Genomic DNA, 27,948 nt, shown 5'->3' with positions numbered 1-27,948 from the left:
TCATTACTTTCCTCTATATAGGAGGGACGACCAGGGGTCCCACCTTACTGCTTCAGTGGATTGCCAATTCCTCTATATCCTTCCCAGGATCTTCAGTCATCAAGTCTCCAAATTCATTACTTTCCTCTATATAGGAGGGACGACCAGGGGTCCCACCTTACTGCTTCAGTGGATTGCCAATTCCTCTATATCCTTCCCAGGATCTTCAGTCATCAGTTTCTGTAGAGTATATCACAGTTTACCATTAATATAGAAAATAGGTAACATAGAAAACGAGATTCAAGATCACAGAATCACAGTTACTATACCCTCCTCATATCACTAAGGTCTGAACAAATAAATGAATAATATACTAATTCCTATAGAGATATTGTTGCTTACCATGTAACTATAAAGGGAGTACTGGGAAAATTATATACAAGGAATATATAACAGCTGAACGTATGATCGTTAAATTGGCAAAATCAATATGCATAGATTAAGCATTGTAAAAGTATATTTATATTGAAAATGAGAACTGAATAGATATACGAAAGAATAAAAATTGTTTCTAGAATACTTATGCTCGTGGATATAATGAGTATTACAAATACATTGAAGAGATGAAAATATTAACACTGGATAACACAGATTATATACCTAAACACCTTTGTTAATGAGTAATAATATTGCCAGTGTAGCAAGGTGATTTTAACTGTGAAAAATATTTGCACAATAATGTCATAAGAAAATAATTTGCATATATACTTCGTCTTTATATAACAATGTATGAAATATTAATAATGAATTACGAAACGTATGTTACAAAAGATTGACAGTTAAATTTGAATAAGATACAAGCGAAAAACTGAAAAGCAATTTGGTTTTTGCAACTTTTTTAGGTCAAAAATCTTCTGAGACATTGAATGATACTGGATATTAAATGCAAATATTATTGATTTCGCAATATATAAAGACGGAAGTCTGTCAATGGAAACCTCTACATGAATGTGAATGACATATGCCTAGATTAGACACGGGGTCTACCATTAAGGTCTGGGCTGATTACAGTTTATTCCAATGGACCATAAAACCAGGAAATGTTTAAAAAGCTTTAAAAAGAAACAGTGAAAGCTTAAAGAAACTGATAAAAGCTGGAGACAAAGAAATAACAGATTAATTAGTAGGTTTGTGAAAGGAACTATGAAATCTCCAATGAAGAAGACGGATCAGGGTTTAAAATATGATGTTGCATTTTACCATGGATTACTTTATAACTTTTCAAATTTCCTAAAATTTTAAGCTATTAAAACTGCAATTACCTTACAATTGTCTTAAACATTACTTTGAAACCATGCAAATTACTCAAACTAAGGAATTGATTTACCAGATAACCAGTCAACCATGAGCCCCCTCTGTTTACCATGGGGATGAAGGTAGCAAAAGAAGACATTGAAACATCTAAGGCACCGGAAGAAGCAGCAGGGCCTACCCGGAACTGCGTCACAATCGCTCGCCATTCATTCCTATTTCTAGCACGCTCTCTTGCCTCTCTCACATCTATCCTCCTATCACCCAGAGCTTTCTTCACTCCATCCATCCACCCAAACCTTGGCCTTCCTCTTGTACTCCTCCCATCAACTCTTGCATTCATCACCTTCTTTAGCAGACAGCCATTTTCCATTCTCTCAACATGGCCAAACCACCTCAACACATTCATATCCACTCTAGCTGCTAACTCATTTCTTACACCCGTTCTCACCGTCACCACTTCGTTCCTAACCCTACCTACTCGAGATACACCAGCCACACTCCTTAGACACTTCATCTCAAACACATTCAATTTCTCTCTCTCCGTCACTTTCATTCCCCACAACTCCGATCCATACATCACAGTTGGTACAATCACTTTCTCATACGGAACTCTCTTTACATTCATGCCCAACCCTCTATTTTTTACTACTTCTTTCACTGCCCCCAACACTTTGCATCCTTCATTCACACTGACGTACATCTGCTTCCACTCCACCATTTGCTGCAACAACAGACCCCAAGTACTTAAACTGATCCACCTCCTCAAGTAACTCTCCATTTAACATGACATTCAACCTCGCACCACCTTCCCTTCTCGTACATCTCATAACCTTACTCTTACCCACATTAACTCTCAACTTCCTTCTCTCACACACTCGGCCAAGCTTTTCTTCCGCGTCTGCAACCAGTACAGTATCATCCGCAAACAACCACTGATTTACCTCCCATTCATGGTCAGTCTCATCTACCAGTTTCAATCCTCATCCAAGCACTCGAGCATTCACCACTCCATCAACATACAAGTTAAACAACGACGGCGACATCACACATCCCTGTCTCAGCCCCACTCTCACCGGAAACCAATCACTCACTTCATTTCCTATCCTAACACACGCTTTACGACCTTTGTAGAAACTTTTCACTGCTTGCAACAACCTTCCACCAACTCCATATAACCTCATCACATTCCACATTGCTTCCCTATCAACTCTATCATACGCTTTCTCAAAAGTTCATGGAGAAGGAAATAGAGAATTTCAAATATAGGACGAAAGCCATTTGAACAATTAGCAAAGGATAATATGGATGAAACTGAGAAATGCTAAAATTTAAGACTAGCACAATGTTCTAGTTAACCACTAACCTTTGTTATCCTGGTGGCCAATTGGGAACATCCCTCTGCCTGGTGATTGCCAGACTGGGGTTCGAGTCACAAACTCAATAGTTTCTTGTTATCTACCTACTGGGTAATCAGCAGCCATTGCCTGGCCCTCCCTGGTCTTAGCTTGGGTGGAGAGGGGCCTTGGGTGCTCATCATATGTATATATGGTTAGTCTTAAGGACAATGTCACTGTCCCTTTCATCTGCCATTCATGAGATGCCTTTAAACCTTTGGAGTGTCTTGTGGTCTCCAGGTTCAACATCTGAAAAAGGAAATATATTAATATTCTAATAATTTTATCTATCATTAGAAGAGAGAGAGAGAGAGAGAGAGAGAGAGAGAGAGAGAGAGAGAGAGAGAGAGAGAGAGAGAGAGAGAGAGAGAGAGAAATTACCAATTTAGAAAACTCATTTCCCCCAAGAAAATATTCTAAAGATATTTTTCAATTTAACTCATATTTCTACTTTCGTTCCTTCATATTATTATTATTATTATTAAGCTACAACCCTAGTTGGAGAAGCAGGATGCTGTGAGCCCAAGGGCTCCAACAGGGAAAATAGCCCAGTGAGGAAAAAAAGCGAGGAAAAATAAAATATTCTAAGATAAGTAACAGCATTAAAATAAAAGTTTTAACAAAATAAGAGGATTAAACAACTGGCATGAGAATTGGTTGACTTGCACCAAAATTGACTGGCACAAGAATTCACCAACTTATACAAGAATTGACTGACTGTCACGATAATTGGCCAACTGGCACAAGAATGGACCATTCGTCATGAGAATTGGCCAACTGGCACAAGAATGGACCATTCGTCATGAGAATTGGCCAACTGGCACAAGAATGGACCATTCGTCATGAGAATTGGCCAACTGGCACAAGAATGGACCATTCGTCATGAGAATTGGCCAACTGGCACAAGAATGGACCATTCGTCATGAGAATTGGCCAACTGGCACAAGAATGGACCATTCGTCATGAGAATTGGCCAACTTGTACAAGAATTGGCCAACTGGCACAAGAATTGGCCAACTGGCACAAGAATTGGCCAACTGGCACAAGAATTGACTGACTGGCAAAAGAATTGGCCACATGGGACAAGAATTGGCCAAATGGCACAAAAATTGGCCAACTGGCACAAGAATTGACTGACTGGCACAAGAATTGGCCAACTGGCTCAAGTATTGGCCAACTGGCACGAGAATTGGCCAACTTGCACGAGAATTGACTGACTGGCAAAAGAATTGGCCACCTGGGACAAGAATTGGCCAAATGGCACAAGAGTTGGCCAACTGGCACAAGAATTGACTGACTGGCACAAGAATTGGCCAACTAGCACGAGAATTGGCCAACTTGCAAGAGAATTGGCCAAAAAGCACAAGTATTGGCCAACTTGCACGAGAATTGACAAACTTACACGAGAATTGACACTTACATGAGAATTGGCCAACTGGCACAAGAATTGACCACCTTGCATGAGAATTGGCTAACTGGCACAAATATTGGCCAACTGGCACAAGAATTGACCAACTTGCATGAGAATTGGCCAACTGACACGAGTATTGGCCAACTGACACGAGTATTGGCCAACAGACACGAGTATTGGCCAACTGGCACAAGAATTGACCACCTTGCATGAGAATTGGCCAACTTGCACGAGAATTGACAAACTTTAAAAGCAATAATATAAAACAGGGGTGGCCAACCATTTGTTTACCATGCACCAATTTTCTCTCATGATTATTTTGCATCTGAACGAGGAAAATAAAGAAAAACTTCATTAAAAAAAAAGGAAAATCGACAATCTGGTCGACAGAATTATTCGGTTTATAAAGGAATTTGATGGTATGAATTTCATTACAATTGGTGTCGTTAGTGGAGAAAATTGTACCTCAATTTATTTTGAAAGACATGATTTTTGCTAATGAAAAATTTTGATAAAGACTTGAAACTTGTATATGATGAAGGTATTATATATCTCTAAACTCTGAAACATATATAGCAATGGTGTATTTTGAATTAAGAATAAAAATGTAGGACATGGCATATCGTCCCCTTAAATTCTTTTGGGATTTTTTCTAGTAATCAGTATTTTTTTTTTCTATTATCGTCCAATGCGTCACTGTTGGCGCATGCGCCATAGGCTGGCCACCCCTGGTATGGGTAACGGCATTATTTTTATCATTAATTGCCAAGATACAACCCTAGTTGGAAAAGCACGATGCTATAAGCCCAGGGGCTCCAACAGGGAAAATAGCATATCACTAACTAGGACATTCCAATGTCTTAAGCGGAGTTTACACGGGCGAACGGTTCGTTACAGACAAGCGCTTGCAGTGACGTTCGAATGTGTAAACGGGGTATTTGGTTACCGGACATTTTGACAAAATCCAACTCATCGAACCGTTTGACAAGCAGGTCCAACGAATAGTTCGACCGTGTAAAACCCCGCCTTAAAGCGGAACGGATTCCGCAAATTCTCACCTGGTTCGAGCGAAGTCAAGAGGATACACAAAGCAGAGGGAGGTTGCACCGGCAGCACCGCCAGAAGCGAGGTTACCTAAGAAGAAACGCCAGAACTGGGTCTTCTTGTCAACGCCGCCAAGGAAAATCTGCGGAGAAGGACGGAGTTTAAGGAAAGGGGGTTTATAATAAAATCAATGGTATTATCATCAAAATGTTTAATATTTCAGTAACTAACATAAGTGAATAAAGTTATCAAGCATAGAATGTTGTACAGAGAAGCGTAAACTTGTCGAAAATTGTCGTCTTTACCAAAAAAAGCAAGTCACTTCCCACTTGATTAAAAAAAAGAAACCTACAAACTGTTGTTTTTCCGACAACCACGTCCACACACGGCCGATTGTCTCCACAATGCACCTGGCAAAAAGCTATAGAAGCATTTGCCTGACCTTAATGCGAGGGAGTTTATCTCGCACAGCTCTCGATTCCGACAGATATGGGGGACATCTGGCAGGTCAGTTAAGCATGCGTGGATAGATTAAAGATCTCCAGATGCGAGAATTTTGTTGCAATCTTTTATTAATGAATTAGGCATTTTTTTTTCTAAGTTTTGGACTACAAAGATATAACAGATCGGAGATGGAAAAATGAATGCTCAACATACTAAGGGACGTTAAAATTGGGGTTAACTGGCGGGTCAGTAAAGCATGCATGGGTAGATCGAGAATTTCAATGTTCAAAATGTTTTAAGAACAGAAAAAAATATTACACCGAGGGAGATTAAAAATTTGATACTAAATTAGCGACTACTGTTCAAAATACCACTGTGACTAATTCTTTAAATTCAGTATTCAAACCCTCTGGACATTCAGAATGAATATTAGTTTTAGGACTTTGCGAATGGCTATAATGCAATACTTAGACGAACATCATAGCTAAAGGCAATAGGACAAAGTTCGGTAACAACAGACACTAATTGCTAGTGGGTTCCAATATGAAACCGACAAAGGTCTTCCCCCTAACATGTTCTGAAAACAAAATACAGTACTTGAAATCCGATACCATTTTAAAAAACCAAGATATTTCAATAAGGTTTCTTGTGAATTACTTTTAGTATTTCCCAGGAATTTCTTTACTGGGACTTGAGAATCTTGAAGAAGAGCAGTGTACGTTACGAACCAACAAAAAAAACCTGACGGGGCAAAATCAATATGGCATTCTTTTTAATATCTAATGATTAATACTGGTTCTAAATTATTTTGGTAATATTAGCCCACAGTACCTCTATACTGACAAGTCATGACAATTTAAAACAAGTTGAAAGAATGGCAAAACTAGCGACATTTTAACTAAATTCACAAAACCTTTCAACTAATTTACTTGAGCCTGTTCAAGGTTATCAACATTAGTAGTACGTTTAAACTCTGCGTTTGGTGAAATTGAATTATAGTCATTGGGTTAACTAGATAATATTGAGAAGCCACATTGGGTAGCTATCTCAGGAAGAGATTTCATATAGGGATAAACACAAAACTGTCACTGAATCTGTAGTAAAAGAATGCATATAATTTTTTATATCTTGCACATAATACCAATAGGAACTTTTTTGCAAAGAAATAGTCTAGAAGATAAGGAATTACTTTCGGAGCATTTTTTCATTTTATGGCCTCTAAACCCCAAATGTTATGAAAGGAATAAAGATTATGCAACTGGAATGATTTTAAAATTAAAATGCATAGCTATATGAAATTAGGGCATTGGTGTTACTCCTGAAAGTAGTCTGAAGGAACATTTGTGAGACTGGACAGGAAGATGGAAGAAATGCCTAAACTGTAATACTGCTAAAGGAAGACGAGGCAAAATGTCCCTTGCCCCTTTCTACTCCGACAATCGCATTCGTCCCACTGTTTCCACAACGCACCTGGCAAGAAACTATAGAAGCAAATTGCCTGACCTTAATGCAATGGAAATCTCTCTCGCACAGCTCTCGATTCTGACAGATTTGGTAGTCACCTGGCAGGTCAGTTGAGCATGCGTGGGCAGATTACAGACTAAAAGATTCAAGTCATTTGATTAAAACTTACGACCAAAAAATAGTACACTGAGGGACATTAAAAACTCTACTAATAAATTACTGCCTAACAATTATAATAACGGCAACCAATTTTACCTTTCTTAAATTCAGCATTGAAAAACTTATGCCATACCTCAAGGCAACAGGAACCAGGTAAAACAACGCCAGCTGGACATTGCTAAATGGAACCAAGTTTCTCGCATTATACAGTCAATTGACAATACTTCTCTATAACAAAAATACTTTATGCTTCCATAAATTGCATGTTATCAAAATTTTTTATTTTAAATATAGTACTCGAAATTACAAGCGGTTATCATTAGAACGTCTAAAATCACAAATTTCAAGTCATTTGTATTTTTCCTAACAGTACTTACCTCGAACTACTTTCTTAGGAGTATCTGGGATCTCCTCCCTAACCCACTAAGAGTTTTGCGCAGTTCCCCCTATCTCCGTTTTCCCTTGTCGGGTCCCTCTGTGGCGGATGGATACTCGCTCTGAGGCGACCCGGGGTCGGCGCGCGAGAGTGCGCTACTAGGTCTGTGTCGCCAGTAAGCATATGTTAGATACTACTTCGAACTCCTGTAAGGCTCCCGGGGCAGGATGGGTGGGCAATAACCCGAAAGTAGTTCGAGGTAAGTACTGTTAGGGAAAAATACAAATCACTTAAAATTTGTGATTTGTTCCAACACGGAGTACTTACCTCGAACTACTTTCTTAGGAGACTTACACTTTAGGAGGCGGGGGTGGACTTACAGGCCGGAAGACCCACCACTACCATTCCAGGACACGGGACCTAGATAGGAGGCTAGGTCCAGACGACACAACGGACAGGGTAGGAGAGTCGGGGGAAGCACACCAAAGCCTACCTGTTTGTATAACTCACTTTTATGCATAATCCGGACATGGGCTTCCACAACATCCATCTCTCACATGGGAGGAGGAAAGGAAAGGGAAAAAGGGTAGCAAGGAAGGGGAGTAAGGAGGAAACTTGTGTCACTTGCAATTACTTCCCTCGGGCTACCCGGGGCTTTTAGCTTTAAACTTGTTGCATGGCGGAAATCACTGGTCCAATGGAGAAGGAGTCCAGGGACTCCCTCGTGCAGTCTTTCAGGTAGTGGGCCGTAAAGGTGGACTGCCTGGACCATGTGCCTGCCCGCAGGATTTGACCTACTGTCAAGTTGCTGTCAAATGGCAAAGAAGTGCTAAGACCTCTAATATCATGGGGTCGCGGGGTACCAGGGACTGCAGACCCCTCACTGTCGTAAGCTCTCTTGATGACTTGCCGAAGCCAGAAGGAGATCGTGTTCTTTGACACCGCCCTCTTTACTGGGCCTGAGGAGACAAACAGACTTTTGATGGCCGGCCGGAGTCTGGCTGTCCTGCTAAGGTATTTCCTGACTGTTCTCACTGGGCACAGGAGCAAGTCTTCAGGGTTGTCTGAGTGAGGGATCGCCGGGACCGAGAACCCCTCGAACCTCGGGTCTGCAATGGCCGGGTTCTGAGTCTTGGCCACAAATTCAGGCAGAAACTTAAAGGACAGGTCCTTCCATCCTTTCAAGTCAAGACCTCGAACAACAAGCCGTGGAGCTCACTCACACTCTTGGCTGAGGCTAGAGCTAGTAAGAACACTGTCTTGAGGGTGAGGTCTTTATCCAGGATATCCTTGAGGGGTTCGAAGGGAGGCCTAGTCAAAACCTTGAGAACCTTGGCCACGTCCCACTGCGGGACCCGAGAGGCGCGGGGGGAACAAGATTGCTCGAAACTTCTGATGAGCATGGAAATCTGGCGAGAGGCCCCCAGGTCGATGCCTCCGAGTTGAAATACCTGACCCAGAGCCGCTCGGACCCCCTTGATGGCAGGAATGGAGACCCCTTGGTCGTCCCTCAGGTGGACCAGGAAGTCTGCAATCTTGTGGACTGATGCATCCAGAGGTCTCAGATTCTGTGTGGCACACCACTTCACAAACGTGGCCCACTTGGCCTGGTACACCACGCTCGAGGACTTCTGAAGATACCCTGACATCCTCGAAGCTGTCTTCTCCGAGTATCCTTCTGTCCTTAATAGACTCTCGATAACCTCCACGCGTGTAGCTGAAGGCACTGAGGGTTTTCGTGAAACCTTCGAAAGTGGGGCTGGTGCAGCAGATCTCGCTTATTGGCAGGGGCCACGGAGGAAGGGTGGCCAGGTCCTGTAGATCCGCGAACCACTCCCTCTCTGGCCACCAGGGCTCTACCAAAGTCATCCTTGTAGCCCTTGATTGTCTGAGCCTGTTGAGCACCTGCCTGAGAATCCCGAAGGGGGGAAAGGCATACACGTCGAGTCCGTCCCACAAGTGCTGGAAGGCGTCCTCGAACGCTGCTGCCGGGTCTGGCACAGGAGAACAGAACAGGGGGAGCTGAGTGTTGAGCCTCGTGGTGAACAGGTCTATCACCGGTGAGCCCCACAACTGGAGGACCTTCTGGGCCACTTGCGGGTGTAGGGACCACTCCGACCCCACTACTTGCCCTGCCCTGCTGAGGCCGTCGGCTAGAACGTTTCCTTTCCCCGGAATGAACCTGGCTGTGAGAATGATGTGATTCCTCTCGGCCCATTCCAGGATCTGAGACGTGAGATCGCACAGCTCCCTTGACTTCAATCTTCCTTGTTTCTTTATGTAGGCCACCACGGTGGCGTTGTCGCACATGAGGGCTATTGAGTTTCCCTGAAGGCGATGGGCGAATATTGCGAGGGCCTTTTGAGCAGCCAGAAGCTCGAGCAGGTTTATGTGGAGGAGCTTCTCCTCCGGGGACCACTTTCCCTCTGCTGTCTCTTCGAGCAGATGGGCTCCCCAACCCTCCTTTGACGAGTCCGTGAAGAGCACCATCTCCGGAGGAGCGGACGCGAATGGCAACCCCCGTAGGGTGTTCGCCCTGTAGGACCATCAGAGGGGCATGTTCCTGGAGGCCGGAGTCATCCTGACTAAGTCCTAAGGCGGGTCTCCCGGTGACCAAAGGTCCTTCAGATTCCACTGGACCGGCCTCAGTTTGAGCCTCCCCTGAGGAACTAGCTTCTCCAGCAAGACCAGGTGGCCCACGAGTCTCTGCTAATCCTTGGCTCTCCTTGGTGCATTTGTTAGGAATGGTCGTATCACATGATCCAGATTGTCCAGCCTCTCTTGAGAGGGGAATACCCTTGCTAACTGGGAGTCCAGGACCATCCCTAGGTACGTCATCCAGGTGGTGGGGACTAACTGGGACTTCTCTAAATTGATGGTAACCCCCAGTTCTCTGCAGAACTGTAACAGCTTTGCCCCCTGCTCCTCTAAGGCTGCCTCTGAGGCTGAAAGCAGCAACCAGTCGTCGAGATACCTGATCAGCCTGATGCCCTGCTTGTGTGCCCAGGCTGAAACCACGGTGAACATCCTCGTGAACACCTGAGGAGCCGTAGACAGGTCGAAGCAGAGGGTCCTGAACTGTAGAGACTGGGATCCCCACTTCACCCTGAGGAGCTTCCTGCTGGAGGGGTGTACGGGGATCTGAAAGTAGGCGTCCTTGAGGTCCAGGGACATCATGAAATCCCCTTCTCTCAAGGTTGCCAGTACCGACTTTGGCGTGTCCATCTTGAAGGGCGTCTTCTTGATGAATTTGTTCAGGGCCAAGAGGTCGATAACTGGTCTCCAACCTCCCGTAGCTTTCTCTACCAGGGAGAGCCTGCTGTAGAACCCCGGGGACGATTCCTCAACGGGTTGCAGTGCTCCCTTGTTCAACATGGCTGACACCTCCTCCTGCAAGGTTGCTCTCTTCTTGTGATCCTTGGGTGCCAGCCACTCTGCCCGATGTTCGGGAATCAGAGTGGGCGGGTCTGTCAGGAAGGGAATCCTGTATCCCTCTCTGAGGACTGTCATGGACTACGGGTCCGCACCGTTGTCCCGCCATACTTGCCAATAACGTTTGAGGCATCCCCCCACTTGTGGCGTGGGAAGGTGTAGGGGGCCTCCCTTCCTATCTCCTTCTGGGGAGACGGTTTGAGCGACCTCGTCTTGAACCGGCGTATTTCTGCGGGAGGGCCGTGGGGATTGATGCCAGGAAGGGGAGGGGGCCTCCTGTCTAGCTGGTGGCGTAGGTGGGTAGGCCCCGTCCACCGATGGTCTCCTATGGGGAGGACGTCTTGCCACTGGATGTCTGGGCTCCGTCAAATCTTTAAGCTTCCCCACTCTCTCCATCGTTTCCGCTACTGTCTGAAGGGGGAACAAGGTCTCACCCCACACCGGAGCATTTCTCAGGAACTTTGCCTCCCGTTCGGGAAGTCTACGGAGAGCCTGTTCAGAATCGTATCTCTCCTCCTTAACACCCAGTTTGCCGTCTGGGTCAGGGACTGGAATGTAAGGAACTTCATGGCCTTCCCTCCCGAACGTATGAGTTCTTGTAGTAGGGCCTGATTCTCCAGCACTGAGAGATCGTAGGAGAGCTGGAACCCTGCCAGGGTACATGCCCACCAGTCCAGCCAGGAGGTCACATTTATGATATCCTGTGATGTGTCCTCCATCATAGCAGAGAAGACCACTGGGGCAGTAAGGCTCCTGTCATCTGCACTGCCCTGGTTTAACGTCGCGACGGCTTCTTCCAACGTCCGAGGTCCCGCATGATGCCCGTCTGGCACATAAAACTTTTTCTGGGTCCTCAGTCCAGGCAGAAGCTTGAAGGACCCTTGGGCTCTTAGGGAGTTCTTATGCCCTGCGACAAACCAGTCGACGTGGTCCATGCCCAGGGCCACGTCCGGAGCCAGAGGTAGGGTTAAGGATGGTTTCTGTTTAACTGGATTATCTACCATCCTTCCCAACCCGAAAGCCAAGCCTGTTTTGATGACGGTTTAGGCTCGTCTAGCCTGCAGTGGTGCCGGATCAGTGCCAGGACCTTCCTGTAGGAGGACACTTCATCGGGGGAACATTCGCCGGTGTCCAATAAGCCCTCTACCACTTGATCCTCCGTGTCGGCTGTATCCTCGATCACGGATGAACCCGTGGGGGCGGCGGCCGTATCCCTTACCTCCGGCTGGCTCGACGGAGCGGCTGACTCCATCACGGATAGAGCTGCCGGGCCGGAGGTAGCCGTCATGGATCTAACCCCTCCCGGGGGAATCCGTAGAAAGTAACTGTCCCGTTGTGCCAGCGGCTGCATCCGATGCCTGGATGGAGCCGGTGAGACTTTGGGCGTGGGCACCATGCTGCCGGGCCGAGCCAGCGGCTGCCTCCTCTGAACAGATGGAGCCGGTGACTTGTCGGGCAAGGGCAAGGTGAAAGTTAAAGTGTGCCAACGGGTGCATCCGACGCGTGGACGGAGCCGGAGACACTGGGCAAGGGCGCAAGAGAGAAAAGCCACTTTAACCCACTTCTTCCTGGAAGAACTCCTCTTCTTGTTCTTCCTCCTCGTAACCTTGGCCTTCTTCCTCGAAGGGCCTGCGTTTGAGCTCGACATCTTCCTCTTAGACCTCTTTCTCTTCTTTCTCGTCTCCCGGCCGCTGGAATCCTCCGACGATGACGAGCTGGAGGACGAGGAAACGTCCGAGGTAGATGAAGAGGAAGAGGAGTTATCTGAGTCCTCTGTGTCTTCTGCCACCAACCTAGGGGCTTGTAATTGTGCTACCGGGGTGATGGGTTGCATGAAGTCCGGCGGTAGAGAAGCCGAAGGCGCCGGGGTTGTGCGTAGTGCCCCACGTGAGGCAAACCAGCCAGAAAACCCCTCCTCTTGCCGCATGGGTGACCTGAAGGGCGTCCTTGGCGCCGTCCACACAATGGAGTCGGAGTCCGAAGAGCACGTGGCTTGCTTTTCTCTGTCTAGCCCGCCCCTGGAAACCGCTGTTCTTGAAAAGCACTGCCACGATGGAGGGGAAGGAGCTGTTCCTGACCTCCCCCACACCAGGTCTTCACTCGAGACGGGTCCTGCGGGTACCAGAACCTCGTCTACGGAACACACTTCCGTCACGCTAGCAGACTCCCCACTCATCTGCGTAGGCACAATACAATTAAGATCAATGACATCAGACTCATGGGGAACGGCAATGGGCCGTTTCCCCGCAACGGACTTACCTCGTCCTCTACTCTGGGTACGGGAAGGGGAAAGAGAACCTCTCTCCGAAGGAGCTGAAGGCGACGTCAACAGCAAGCTGATACCCGGCTTCCTTGGAGACCGCTTCGACGCCTTTTTCTTCTTTGTTGCGTACAAGGTCCACTGCAGCTCCGGCCAGGACGCACACTCCGGACACGTGGAGGCAGGCGAGGACACCCTGCCTCTACACGAGCAGCACAACCTGTGCGGGTCGACATCCGGCTTAGAAAGCCAAGCCCCGCATGACTTATCGGCCCTGGGCCCGGGACAACGACGTTGGGATTCCATACGGGAATACACAAGCAACACAAGTAACACAAGGAAAGGATGTAAAATGATATTTTCATAATAAAAGGACAAATTCGTAGATAATTTGTATTTTTCCTAACTATACAAACCTTAGCTATTTAATAGGGGTTATTACTTTCGGCGTAGCTGAAATGACGAGCCATTAGAATTTTAACGAGGGTTTACTACCCCACCACTGGTTAGCGGGGGTAGGGAGGGTAGCTTGCTACCCCTCCCCCCCTCACACACACCTGTGCTTGAGCTCACTTTGCTTGGAGGTAGGACTTCAAGGGGGATATGGCCGGCGGGCAAGTTTGATTAAATAGCTAAGGTTTGTATAGTGAGGAAAAATACAAATTACTGTATCTACGAATTTGTCATATGTTCCATAACTGACATACAAACCACGCTATTTAATAGAGGTGACTCACCTATTAGGAAGGGTGGTAAGTCCCAGCCAGTACTGGATTTTGGCTTTGCCCGGGGACTCATTATTTGACACTCAACAATAAGGGTCCCTGCACCTCGCTGGAACCTTGCTACGCAAGGTCTGCGGCCTACGCAAGTTGTGTGTGAAGGTATAATAAAGTGTGACTCGTCCTAGGAAGTTGACCTGTAGTCCTTTAGATGGAAACTTTAGGCTAGGACTCTCCCAATACCACCTCGTCAGGGTATGGGCACGTGACAGTATTAGCTTAATACTAGGAACACAAAGAAACATGGCTTACCTGCAGTGGTTTGAGGTCAGCTGTGCAGAGAACCCAGGATGCTGCTTTCCCCAAGAGAGGGGAAGATGAAGAAAAGAATGAGTCAGACAAACCTTTTCATCCATGCAGACTAAGACCGGGTAACAATGCCCTCAACCTTCTGCTACTTGTCCATTAAGGAGCCTGAGGTACTAAACCAGCTGTTGTGCAGCCACCACAGGGCCGATAGAGAATGTATCGAGCCTCCTGTGGGTCACGTCTTGCAGGTAGTGGGCTGTGAAGGTCGTCTGACGCTTCCACACCCCAGCCTGAAGAACCTGCATCACTGAGAAATTCTTCTTGAAGGCCAGGGACATAGCTACGCCCCTGACATCATGTGCTCTAGGGCGACGTGACGGAGGAGGGTCTGAATTCAGGGACAGATGGAACACCTTACGAATCCATGCCGAAATGGTATTCTTGGTGACCCTCCTCTTAGTCCTCCCAGTGCTAACAAACAATGCCCTCAACCTTCTGCTACTTGTCCATTAAGGAGCCTGAGGTACTAAACCAGCTGTTGTGCAGCCACCACAGGGCCGATAGAGAATGTATCGAGCCTCCTGTGGGTCACGTCTTGCAGGTAGTGGGCTGTGAAGGTCGTCTGACGCTTCCACACCCCAGCCTGAAGAACCTGCATCACTGAGAAATTCTTCTTGAAGGCCAGGGACATAGCTACGCCCCTGACATCATGTGCTCTAGGGCGACGTGACGGAGGAGGGTCTGAATTCAGGGACAGATGGAACACCTTACGAATCCATGCCGAAATGGTATTCTTGGTGACCCTCCTCTTAGTCCTCCCAGTGCTAACAAACAATGCTTGCACTTGAGGACGGACTACAGCCGTTCTTTTGAGATATAGCCTCAGACTCCTTACTGGGCACAGTAGGAGATGGTCTGGGTCATCTGTTACAGAACGAAGACTCGAAATCTGGAAGGAGTCGAACCGAGGATCCGGCACTCCCGGATTCTGAGTCTTAGCAACAAACTCAGGGACGAATCTGAACGTTACCTCTCCCCATCCCCTTGAATGGGCCATGTCATACGAGAGACCATGAAGTTCACTGACTCGCTTGGCCGAGGCCAAAGCTAGTAGGAACACCGTCTTCCAAGTTAGGTGGCGATCTGAAGCCTGGTGTAATGGTTCGTAGGGAGGTCTCTTAAGATACCTGAGAACTCGAACCACATTCCATGGAGGAGGTCTCACTTCCGACTGAAGGCAGGTAAGTTCATAACTTCGTATGAGTAGAGAAAGTTCCAGCGAGGAGGAAATGTCCATTCCTTTGAGCCTGAAGGCTAGACTTAATGCTAAGCGATAGCCTTTCACTGCCAAGACTGAAAGGCGCATTTCTTCCCGCAAATACATGAAGAACTCCGCTACTGCTGGGATAGTGGCATCGAGTGGAGAGATACCCCTTCCACGACACCAACCACAGAAAACTCGCCACTTTGCCTGTTAGACCCCTCCGGATGACCTTCGCAGGTGTCCAGACGTCCTGTTCGCAACTTGTTGCCAAAATCCTCTCTCAGCGAGGAGATGCTGGATAGTCTCCAGGCGTGAAGTTGAAGCGAAGCTACGGCATTGTGAAAGATGTTGGCGTGTGGTTGTTTGAGTAGCTCGTGTCGTGGAGGGAGTTCTCTCGGAAATTCCGTTAGGAGCTGCAGAAGGTCCGGAAACCATTCCGCGTGATGCCATAGCGGAGCTACAAGGGTCATTGAGAGATTGACCGATATTTTGGTCTTGTTGAGCACCCTCCTCATCAGACAGAACGTGGGAAAGACGTACACGTCGATTATTGCCCCACCGTTGTTGGAAGGCATCTTGCCAGAGTGCCTTGGGATCCGGGACTGGGGAGCAGTACAGCGGGAGCTTGAAGTTCAGCGCTGTAGCGAACAGATCCACAGTCGGGGAACCCCACAAAGTCGGGACTTTGTTGGCTACCTGATGATCCAAAGACCACTCGGTACTCATTATCTGCGTCGCTCTGCTCAGACTGTCGGCGAGCACATTCCTCTTGCCTGGAATGAAGCGAGCCGATAGTGGAATCGAGTGAACTTCGGTCCATCTCAGCATCTCTACTGCGAGATGGGATAGCTGCTCTGAAAAGGTACCTCCTTGCTTGTTGATGTAAGCCACTACTGTGGTGTTGTCGCTCATCACCACCACAGAGTGGCCCGCCAGGTATTGTTGGAACTGTTGAAGGGCCAGGAATACGGCCTTCATTTCTAGCAGATTTATATGGAGGCACTTTTCTGATTCTGACCACAGGCCTGAGGTCCTGTGGTGCAGAACGTGGGCCCCCCACCCTTTTTTTGATGCATCCAAAAACAGCATCAAATCCGGGGGGAAGACGAGAAGATCCACTCCCCTTTGTAGGTTCTCGTCTGTCACCCACCATTGAAGGTCCGTCTGTTCCGCAGGACCCATCGGGATCATGACGTCCGGGGAATCGTGACCTTGATTCCACTGGGACTTGAGTCGCCGTTGAAGAGATCTCATTCTGAGGCGACCATTGGGAACTAGATGAGCCAAGGATGAGAGGTGACCGAGGAGACGTAACCAAGATTGGGCTGGAAGCTCTTCTCGTCTGAGGAAAGGACTCGCGACACTCCTCAGCCTTGCTATCCTGTCATCTGATGGGAAGGCTTTGTGGAGATTGGTGTCTATGACCATGCCTAGATACAGTAGACCAGTCTTTGAGTGGGAAGCAGAGAAGACTTCTCGAGATTTACCATGATCCCCAGATCTTGGCAAAGTCCCAGAAGTTTGTCTCGGTGTCGAAGAAGGGCTGACTCCGTGTCTGCTAGGATCAGCCAGTCGTCCAGATAACGGAGGAGACGGATGCCGATCCTGTGTGCCCACGATGATATTAGGGTGAACACTCTAGTGAAAACCTGTGGTGCTGTGGAGAGACGGAAACACAGCACCTCGAACTGGTACACCTTGTTGTCTAGGCTGAATCTTAAGTACTTCCTTGAAGACGGATGGATTGGGATCTGGAAGTACGCGTCCTTCAGGTCCAGTGTACACATGAAGTCTTGTGGTCTCACTGCAAGTCTGACCGTGTCTGCCGTCTCCATGCTGAACGAGGTTTGTTTGACAAACCTGTTCAGAGCTGAGAGGTCGATGACTGGCCTCCAGCCTCCAGATGCCTTCTTTACAAGAAAGAGTCGACTGAAGAAGCCTGGGGACCCGTCGAGGACCTCCTGGAGAGTGCCCTTCTTCAACATGGTCTGGACTTCTGCCCGAAGGGCCTGCTCCCTTGCTGATCCCATGGCAAGGGAGCTCAACGACACTGGATTCGCTGTCAGGGGAGGTAGAGATGTGAACGGGACGTGATATCCCTGACTGATTACGGAAATCGTCCAGGAATTGGCCCCGAGTTGCTGCCACCTGTCTGCGCAACTTTGAAGGCATCCCCCCACTGGTGGACATGCAGGAGGACTGCCAATCCTAGCGTTTGCGGCCTCGGCTGCTCCCTCTAGGATTCTTCCCTCCCCTGGAGGGCTTCTTGCCTTTCCTGTCCTTGACAGGAAAGGGCTTAGACACCACTATCTTCGCTGCCGTTGTCGGTTTTGTGGTCTTGGTAGGACGGGGCTGCTGGGGTGCTGGAGGCTTATAGGTGTTGGATGTTAAAGCCCTATGTAGGAGGGAGTCTTGGTGGGACTTCCTACGCCTCTCAGCAGCATGCTCCACGTCCTTAGGCTCAAACAGGTTCGTTCCCATCACGGAAGAATGTCTGAGCCTGCTTATCTCGGTGCTAGAGACCTTCTGATGGAACCTCTCAGACACCGCATCCCGACGTTTCAGGATGGTGTTTGCCCACAAGTTTGAGACTTGGTGGGCCAGAAACTCGATCGTGCGAGTGCCTGAGAGTAAAAAGGTCTCCATAGCTTTCATGGTACGTTCTTTGGATAAATCCTCCGAACGTATCAGGATACCTAAGGTCCCTAACCAGATATCCAGCCACAAAGTAGCCTGCATGGCACACTTCGCAACCTTTTCCTGATTAAGGATCTCAGTCGCCGAGAATGAGACCTGCCGGTTGGAGAGTCTCTCAAGAGGGACTCCCCTGGTAAGCTCTTCCAAGGAATGGTGAAGAGGAAGAGCTAAACAAGGCTCCTCTAAGATCTCGAAGTACCTCCTCTGCTGTACACGAGGAGGAGGGAGAAGCTTGTTGCCGGCACTGGATCGGATGGAGGAGGCTAGCTCGGAGAGCTAGACCGCGATCTTGTCCCTGGTACTCTTAACCCCTTGAGACCAGGGCAAAGCTGCACTGGCCTTAGAGGGTTTTTGAGTCCCAAATACTCGGTCCAAGACCGTGTCTTTGCCCTCTCGAGGAGGAATCTCTGGGTCAGCAAACCCATTGAGAGTCCTCATAAGGGTCAAAACCTGCCAAAATGCATGTTCTGACTCCTGCAGCTCTCCTCCGGAAGGACTAGCAGCGAAGTCTCCTGTCCCCAAAGGCTCCTCTTGGGGAGACTCGCGGACGTTCTCCGAGCCACTGGCTGGCTCCGGTCTAAGTCTTGACGAGGACTTTGGTACTGTCTTGAGTCCTTCGACTCCCTCCTGGGAGGGATGCAGGACTCAAATAACGACGGAGGTAGGCTCTTCTCCGCCCCTACCCAAGAAGACTTTTCAGCGCGAGGTGGGGTTTCCTTCATTGGTGAGATGGGGGAACGTCTCACCTCACGCGACTCCCCTGAGGACAGGTAATCCTCGTTCGAAGGGGAGGGAGAAAAAGTCTGGGGGGGAGGGGGCCTGCCTCGAAGGCTTACGAGGAGACAGCTTAGTCCCCGGAGAAGTCACCACGTCCGAAACTCCTCTTTTTCTCTTCAGGGGAGTAGACACAGCCAAGGATTTGTGGCCCAATTCAGAGAGAACAGGCTTGAAAGCCTGCGTGACCGCTTTGATTAGTGCCCCAAAGCAAGGCTGCACGCTGACGGCTGCCCTGTCAGACGGTCCCTCTAGAGGGACAGGGATCGACCGATCCCTGGGAGGAGTTTCCATAGGGGTTCGCCTGAAAAGAAAAAGAAGACAAAGAAAAGATGTCCTTGGACCTTTCTGGAACCTTCCCCTTTACCGGCGAGCGCGCTAATCTGCGCTTGCGGGAGGGCAGGCGGGCGGGCCGGGGGGGGGCCGAGGAGGGAGGAGGATTCGGCGATGGCGACCTTGCCGCGCGTTGTCATGCAGCCTTCGCGCATGCGAGGATATTGACGATCGCGCTATGGGGAATACCCGGGGTCGCGCGCAGGAGACTGCGGATATTCACGCGCGAGGGAAAATGCGAGGGTGCGAGGGCAAGCAGGATCAGGATGAAGAGCCCGTGCGGGCGAGAGATCGTGCGCTCTAGAAGATGTTGTTGGGCGCGCGCGCAGGAGACATATCTCTTGCGCGCGGGCGTGCAGCTGGAACCTGCGTACGTAGGCGCGCCTCTTGTGGGCGCACATCAGGCTGGCGATGCATAGCTGCTGTGGGAGATGGGCGTGAGCGCGCATCCTCGTGGGCGCGTGTAGGTGACTGCGCGCGATTGCACGCTGGCGAGGGATGGCGCGCAGGTGAAAGCAGACGGCGCGTTGGCGAGCGCTGGCGAGTGGGGGAAGTCCTAAACTTCCCTACCGCACCCAGATCCAGAGATCGGGGGCGCACCGGAGAGCAATGGCGCGTTGGAGAGCGTTGGCGCGCATGGCGCACAGTAGGTTGAATGCGCGCAGCGGTGCGCTGGCAAGCAGGTTAGCGCTGGCGAGCACTGGCGTGCTTTATCAGGAACATCAGCAGCAAGTTAGCGCTGGCACGCTATATCAGCAACAGCAGCAGCAGGAGAGCGTTGACGCGCTATCTCCGAAACCTCAATGAGGTCAGGAGAATGTTAGTGCGCATGCTTGGCATGGCGCGTAAGGGATGTGTGCGCTAATTGGCGCGTATGCCCTTGTTGCCCTGAAGGAACCAGTGCCTGTTTTTTAAAAACAGGTTTGGTTGGCGCATAAAGCGCATCAGCAGCCAGGAACGGCGGCGGCAGGTCAGCAGGTCTGACGGGTGGAAGGTCGGCGTGCCCTTTGTAAGGATGACCTTCCACCGAAGGGGATCGCGAACGATCCGCAGAGAGGTCCAGGGTCGTAGCAGGAACAGTCGGAGATCGATGACAAGGCTCCTCTGCGGCGGACTGCAACGATGATAATGAACCGAAGAGGCGCCTCCTCACTAACTTATAAGGCTAGCCTTACGACGTATGTGCCCTCTGGGGGCCGTTGGGTCAGCAAGCTGACCTTCAGCAGTCCTCCGAAGAGGAGTCTCTGTGAGTGAACTCCCTCGAGGGGGAGAATCACCGGCAGGAGACTGTTGGACTTAGTTCCTCCCTCGAAGGTTGAGCAGAGGGAGAAACTAAGCCTTCAGCTACAGCAGGTTGAGCAGTTGCAGAGGTATTAGGAGATACCGCATCGGATACCTCTTCCACCACAACATCGACGATAGACAGAGGATCAACCTCTGCCAACGTAGGCGATTGCTTGACAGCGGCACCCAACTGGATGATGTCAAACAAGGCTTCCTTGGAGGGCGAACCCTTGAGCCCCAAGGAAGACCAAAGCTGGAATAAATCAGTTACATTAGCATATAAATTTAAATCCTCCCCCGGGGGAAAAGGTGGAGCTGCCTCGCTAAGGGAGGCAACGCCATCTCTCGAACCCCGAGATCGGGAAACAGAACCATGGTCTACGCTACCACTCGACGGTTTCTCGGAAGAAACCGATCGAGTGGGAGCTTCGGAGGAGGTTTGGGCAACGGGAGAAGAGTCCTTAGGTTTTTCTCCTTTCAGAGAAATCTTTGAAGGAGAAATATCCCGCCTGGATTTCTTCTTTCGTCCCTGAGAAAACCTCTCCCACTGGGAGGTAGACCACTCCCAACACTCACCACACTTATTACTACTATCACACCGTTGGCCCCTACAGTAAGGACAAAGGGGGTGAGGGTTCGTCTCGACCGCCGACATAAATGTACCACAAGGGCGGTCGGGTAATCCAGGACATTTGCGCATGATCGCAGAGGTCAACTTCACAAACAAACCTGTAGGAGAAAAAGCAGAAAGACATTAATGGCTGTCAGAGAGGCGAGGGTGAGAGCGGACATGTCCGACTACCACCCGAGCCGAGAGCAAAGTGAGCTCAAGCACAGGTGCGTGTGAGGGGGGGGGGGTTTAGCAGGCTACTCTCCCTAACCCCCGCAAACTAGCGGTGGGGTAGTAAACCCTCGTTAAAATTCTAATGGCTCGTCATTTCAGCTACGCCGAAAGTAATCACCCCTATTAAATAGCATGGTTTGTATGTCAGTTACGGAACAAACACTGGTACAGTATAGATCTTGTAAATTAACAGCCAATGCTGTGTATCTTTTTGGTGGCTTCTAAAGCTTCTATTATTGTCACTAATCATGGGATTTGTATAGCCACAGTAGACAGATTCTACTCTATATCACTTTATTTCTCTATACCTTACCTCTGTCATTTCTTCATTTCACTCATGACAAAGTCAAGCAATTCATTTCCTTGGCTTATGTGAGTATCCAGATCCTACCTTTAATCACCACAGTTGTAACAAACTGGCAACATCTCACTCATAAACTGTACTCTTGAGGGATTCTACATTCTATGACCATCGAAAGTCAATAGAACTCTTGATCTTCAGTGTCCAGACAACAATACTACAACAGACTATTGTAATTAGTTTCATCATGCCAGCAATAGCCATCTCACAGCTTGAACCGAGTGATACTCCTTCCTCGAGGGGCTTTTAACTATGGCTGAATTATGTTCAACACTTTTTACCTCAAGGTACAAATTACATCAAGACCTCTTCTCCTCCTCTCCATCAAACCAGGCAGAGATGCACTTAACCCTTTTACCCCAAAAGGACGTACTGGTACGTTTCACAAAAGCCATCCCTTTACCCCCATGGACGTACCGGTACGTCCTTGCAAAAAAATGCTATAAAAATTTTTTTTTCATATTTTTGATAATTTTTGGAGAAAATTCAGGTATTTTCCAAGAGAATGAGACCAACCTGACCTCTCTATGATGAAAATTAAGGCTGTTAAAGCAATTTAAAAAAAATATACTGCAAAATATGCTGGGAAAAAAATAACCCCCTTGGGGTTAAGGGTTGGAAATTTCCAAATAGCCTGGGGGTAAAAGGGTTAATCAATAGTCAAACTTCAAGATGAGAAAGATGGAAACAAGATTTAAGTTTATACAATTCACATTTGAAAGGGATGTTTGGCTCCTTGGTAAACTTTCAAGTATCATTCTTCTAAATATCAAAATAAAATGGCACAAGTGATTTAAATTTTGGCATTTCTAAAACACAGTCTTAAAAATCAATGAAATTAGACAAAGTAAAAGCCGAATATAGAACATATGAAACAATGCTTAAGTAGGAAGCATTTATTGCTCTTACATATTATGACAATGAATCAAAATTAAGTCTGGTACTTTATGATTAAATGCAGGCAAGAAGGTTCTACTGTACGATGAAAAACAAGATTTTCAAGTGTAGACATTTGAATGAAATACGAGGCACTAATCTTACCTAAAGTTGTGATGCATTTCAGCGTACGGAGCCCTTTCGACTTCTTCATCACTAGGGGTCCAAACTGCCGCCAGGGAATCAGATCCTGTGCTGATCAACGTCTGTCCAGTTGAAGGGCTCGGCTGAATCCACCGCACTGAGGTCATCTCACCCTTGTGTCCTTCGGGTGGGTGATGCTCCAACAACATTGCTGTCCTGAAGTTGAAAGTCAAATCTTAGATCTACACCTGACTGAAATATATATAAACAGGGTCACTTTACTAACTCAATCTCTTAACCCTTTTACCCCCAGGCTCTTTGGAAATTTCCAACCCTTAACTCCCCAGGGGTTATTTTTTCCCCAGCACATTTTGCAGTATATTTTCTTTTAAATTGCTCTAACAGCCTTAATTTTTGTCATAGAGAGGTTAAGTTGGTCTCATTCCCTTGGAAAATGCCTGATTTTTCTAAAAAAAAAAAAAAAAAAAAAAAAAATATCAAAAATATGAAAAAATTTTTTAGAGCATTTTTCTTGCAAGGACGTACCAGTACGTCCATGGGGGTAAAGGGATGAGTTTTGTGAAACGTACCAGTACGTCTTTTGGGGGTAAAAGGGTTAAGTCCATGTTCAGTATGGAACATTTATTCCTGAAATTCTAAAAATAAAAGTTAAAACAAAATTACCAATAAAATTCTGGTGTGTGTAACATAATGATCTGAAGTACTGTATCAACCGTACGACTAGAAATATGTCTATGCTTTAATAATGCATTGAAGCAGGATTCATTGAAACAGAATAACACACAGACAGATACAAAATGGAAATAAAATCTATGACAAAACTAACAAATACCCAAATCCTCTTAGGTTAATATATAGTATCTGCTACAAGGCCTACTAGGGTATGCTTCCATGAAATGACTCAGACAAGAGTGCAAAAACTTGGCCTTTGCAAGTCATCTTTTTAACCCTTTTACCACCAGGTTTTTTGGAAATTTCCAACCCTTAACCCCCAAGGGGTTAATTTTTCCCCAGCACATTTTGCAGTTTATTTTTTTAAACTGCTCTAACAGCCTTAATTTTTGTCATAGAGAGGTCAGGTTGGTCTCATTCTCTTGGGAAATGCCTGAATTTTCTCAAAAAATTATCAAAAATATGAAAAAAAAAAAAATTATGGTATTTTATGCAAGGACGTACCGGTACGTCCATGGCGGTAAAGGGATGGCTTTTGTGAAACGTACCAGTAAGTCCTTTGGGGGTAAAAGGGTTAATGAGAAAAAAAGATAAAGTTGTCCGTTGTCAAGAAGATGTTATCCAAAGAATCCAACTTGGGTGACTTGAAATAATGTAAGTAGAGTCAAGCTATATTTGTGTCTGTTAGTATTTATCATGGGAAGATTGTCATTCGTTGGGAGAAGAAGTGTAAACTTTCTTATTGCTTGTAAAATATTTTCCCTTTACAAAATATGAGTTTAACGGGTACGAATCAAACGCAGGATAGGCTAAGAATATGGCAGTCTAAGGGGGCGGGGGGGGGGGTTCCACAGTGGCAATAGAACCCCAGTTAAGTAGGGTTGAGTTAGGTTAGGTTAAGTTAGGTGAGGGCGTTTAGGTTAGGTGGTGGTATTACATAATGGATTTGAGGAACAACGGACACAGCTTTTTTGGAGCCTTTGTAGGGTGACGGCCAGATCCCGTAGAAAACGGGAATATTCTGAATTGTGGTCGTCGTTCTAAAAACGATTTTGGCGGGAGAAGCTAACTTAGAAAACCCACCTAACCTATGCTAAATTCCGTTTCCTTACCCAGGGGGGCTTCGCCCCTCCGGACCTCCCCCCCCCCCCCCCCCCTTACACAACAGTTTCCTTACCTACGAGTACGACGGGAGAAGCTAACTTAAAAAACCCACCTAACCTATGCTAAAAGCCGTGTCTTTACCCAGGGGGGCTGCGCCCCCCCGAACCCCCCCCCCCCCTTACACAACATATTTAAGATCCGTAGACTATTTCCAAACGTTTTTATTCTATACTAGATAATAGACAGAGCGATAATAAGAAAATTAGGACGCTTGGCCGTAGCGCTACAAACTACCCGCTTTTTTGTAGTACAGGGGTCATGTCTTACGAACTGCTAGAAAATGGGAAGAAATGTCCACTTTCTATGCACGCTGGAGGACCTAGCGGCTGATCTACATAGGCTCCCAACAAATACCATAATGGAAGAAATCACACAGGAGCATCATCCAATTTTCGGTAATAGTTTACAACACCACGCTCTCCATTTACTCCGAAATAATGCAATCCTGCAGTTTTCATCTTCTTGCACAGTAATTAGGTGGTTATTTAAATTCTGGGAAAGCAATAATTAGCAAGATATGTTGAGGAAGGGGGAAGGGGTTATAGAAAGAAAATAACTCGGTTTCCTCACTAAACGACATGGAACTGACATGTCAACAAAGTCAACGAAACAGGATTCGTGATGCCAGCATACATAAACAGAAGTTTGTGATGCCAGCGTACATTTGATATACTGTATATTCAAAATATACTTAATCAAAAACTGAGTGATTACTCATAAGTGTCACTTTTGAGTAATTAATCCATTTTTAACTAAGCATATTTTGAATATACGTTATTTACTATAGGAAATCATATATTTTCTGTGCGAAAATCACACCCTGTAATACAATACAAATTTACCAAATACTGTTCACTGAACAGACATGTGATCAGCACTTGTCCAATATACACATTGTAAACACGGGATAGGAAATATCCCTTTGATTTCATAAAAAAAATCCTGAAGGATCCTTTACAAGGGCAGACAGGGTCAGGAAATCAGCCCAAAATGAGATGGAAATTCAAATTGTCTGGGCTACGAAGCCGCCAGCCAGTTTGCAATGGCTACAGCTGACAGCCTATAAATATCTATTATGACTTGATAGACCGTTCTCTAAACCTACCTTAGGATCAAATAGGAATATTCCCGTATCGGCGGCATAAGCAACTGTGTCCTCGGCCCAGGAAATACAGGAAATACACCTGGGTGTTTGATTAACAGATTTAACACAGGCCGCCATAATCAGGCTACACTCTCTATGGTAACCCCGTGACGTCACAAATGTCAACAACGCAGTCAGCTGATGTCGAACAAATAACCAGCATACAAATAATGTAAATTATAATTATATGGCTTTTAAAGTTAGCTATAACTATACATTTTATCTCTAAATCATTATTAATTAATTTAACTTATTATTATAATATTAAAATACTTCTTGATTATATAATTATGTGGAATTTATAAATTCCATGATGACTTTTCTATACGCTTAAGACTAAAAGCTGTCTTGGAATCCTCCTTTAGTAAAATGTAAACAACTGATCTAATATCTACCTAGATTGCTTCATCAATGTGTATTTTATTATTATTATTATTATTATTATTATTATTAGTATTATTATTATCATTATTATTATTATTATTATTATTATTATTATTATTATTATTATTATTATTATTATTATTATTATTATTATTTCTATTAGATAAGCTACAACCTTAGATGGAAAAGCAGGATGATATAAGCCCAAGGGCTCCAACAGTGAGAAAATAGCTCAGTGAGGAAAGGTAGTAAACTACAAGATAAGTAATGAACATATTATTATTATTATTATTATCATTATTATTATTATCATTATTAGTATTATTATTATTATCATTATCATTATGTCATAAATGATATCTGCTATAGCAGAAGGAAGGCTAAGGTTCGTGAAAGAGATAGAAGAGGGAATACACTGGAACCTTGATTCTGTTCTGTTGAAGATTGCCTGGACCTTTTGGCCAGACACGGGCTTTTGCAATCTTGCAGCCCGTAGGTGTTTGGATGGGATATGTTGGGATAGGTAGTTGGGTGGGGGATATTCTGCAACATTTATTTTAGGATGTTGGGATAGGTTTCGGGTGGTGATGGGATGTTTGAAAAGAGTGATTGACTGTGGAATATCGTCCTATGAGCCCACTGACTCCAGTCTGAGTTAGAGAGAAAGAGTTATAGTAGCAAGCCCCGATAAGTAGGAGAGCTTGGGAAGGAGTTGAAAGTTTGTAGTCAGAGAAGTTGATATGGGTGAAGTGAAAAACTTCATAGTGGTTTAAGCTTAAGTGTGAGATGGAGGGATAGTGTGAGATTTCAGCTGAGTAGGAGAGAGCTGAAGAGGAGGAGTTGTAGCGGTTTTGGTGGTAGAGATAGGGTGGAATATAAAATTCCTGTACCTGTAAATAATAAAAAAAGTAAAAATAAAGATAAAGATTATTTCTGAGACGACCAAAGGGAGATGAAGGCGTAGAAGGCAACACAGGCCGCAGTGCGACAACGGGTTGCCATCTCAAGAGAGAAAAATGTGTTGGAGGTCAAAAAGACCCCCCCGATCCCTGCCCCACCCCCTGACCGACAACACAGGCCACTGTGCAACAACTGGCTGCCAGCCAAGAGGAGGGGAAGATGTGCTGGAAGTCAAAAAAGACCGCAGACGACCCCGGCCACACCCCCAGACAGGCAACACAGGCCGCTTGTGCGACAACGGGCAGCCAGTCGAGAGGAGAGAAAGATAAGGCCTCAGCCGCCTGCAATCCCCCAGCTCCCAGCACAGAATTGTAGAGAGGATAAGGTTTCTCCTTTAATTGCCGCTTGGATTTTACGTTGACTTTGTTGCAACGTTATCTCGGTGGAGGGTAACTCCGGAGAAAGGCTGAGAGGGTATTGTGATTGTCAATGATATGCTTGACAATTTCTGTTGCAGTAGCAGGAGTATTGGGATTAAGATCCTGCAGAAGTATGCTGAAGTTTCCTGACATTGCTGTAGATAGTGCTGTAAAGGTTCTTCTGTGTCCTGATTACAGTACTTGCATGGTCTGATTGGTCTGTGCTGTGCTGCAGGGTCTTGGCCATTATCTAAGATGATCTACCAGTTGCATAGATATCCCAGTCGCAGTCTGCAGATCATTACTGCGTCCTGGCGAGGTGTTTGTCTTGCAATTGGGTGTGGTAGTATGTTTGTAGC

General features: G+C 46.6%; 1 protein-coding gene across 3 annotated transcripts; it reads right to left on the bottom strand.

Moving 5' to 3' along the window:
* Nucleotides 1-114: 114 nt before the first annotated feature.
* LOC137633453 (ADP/ATP translocase 3-like) lies at nucleotides 115-26,012 on the bottom strand. Of its 3 annotated transcripts, XR_011042227.1 has the most exons (4): nucleotides 25,848-26,012; nucleotides 22,907-23,101; nucleotides 5,157-5,284; nucleotides 2,663-2,936 (listed from the first exon to the last, which is right to left on the bottom strand). XR_011042227.1 is itself a non-coding variant. In XM_068365744.1 (3 exons), the coding sequence occupies exons 1-3, from the start codon at nucleotides 25,962-25,964 to the stop codon at nucleotides 213-215; spliced, it is 252 nt and encodes an 83-aa protein (XP_068221845.1). In that variant the 5' UTR covers nucleotides 25,965-26,012; the 3' UTR covers nucleotides 115-212. The 3 variants fall into 3 exon arrangements, 2 of the variants coding, with proteins under 2 accessions (XP_068221845.1, XP_068221844.1); XM_068365744.1 differs by lacking the exons at nucleotides 2,663-2,936; nucleotides 22,907-23,101 and adding an exon at nucleotides 115-219; XM_068365743.1 differs by lacking the exon at nucleotides 22,907-23,101 and having other exon boundaries at nucleotides 25,848-26,010.
* Between the last annotated feature and the right edge of the window lie 1,936 nt (nucleotides 26,013-27,948).

The sequence above is a fragment of the Palaemon carinicauda genome, chromosome 43 (genome assembly GCF_036898095.1).
Source record: "Palaemon carinicauda isolate YSFRI2023 chromosome 43, ASM3689809v2, whole genome shotgun sequence".
NCBI lineage: Eukaryota > Metazoa > Arthropoda > Malacostraca > Decapoda > Palaemonidae > Palaemon > Palaemon carinicauda.
The sequence above is the reverse complement of the archived record's forward strand: the minus strand, read 5'-3'. Positions and strand labels throughout refer to the sequence as shown.

What these genes read in the sequence shown, in the direction of transcription:
- LOC137633453 (XM_068365744.1), bottom strand. Translation starts at nt 25,964, where the DNA reads ATGGCGGCCTGTGTTAAATCTGTTAATCAAACACCCAGGTGTATTTCC. An exon ending in TATTCCTATTTGATCCTAAG is followed by an intron (nt 5,285 to 25,847) that starts GTAGGTTTAGAG and finishes CCTTCTCCGCAG; the next exon opens with ATTTTCCTTGGCGGCGTTGA.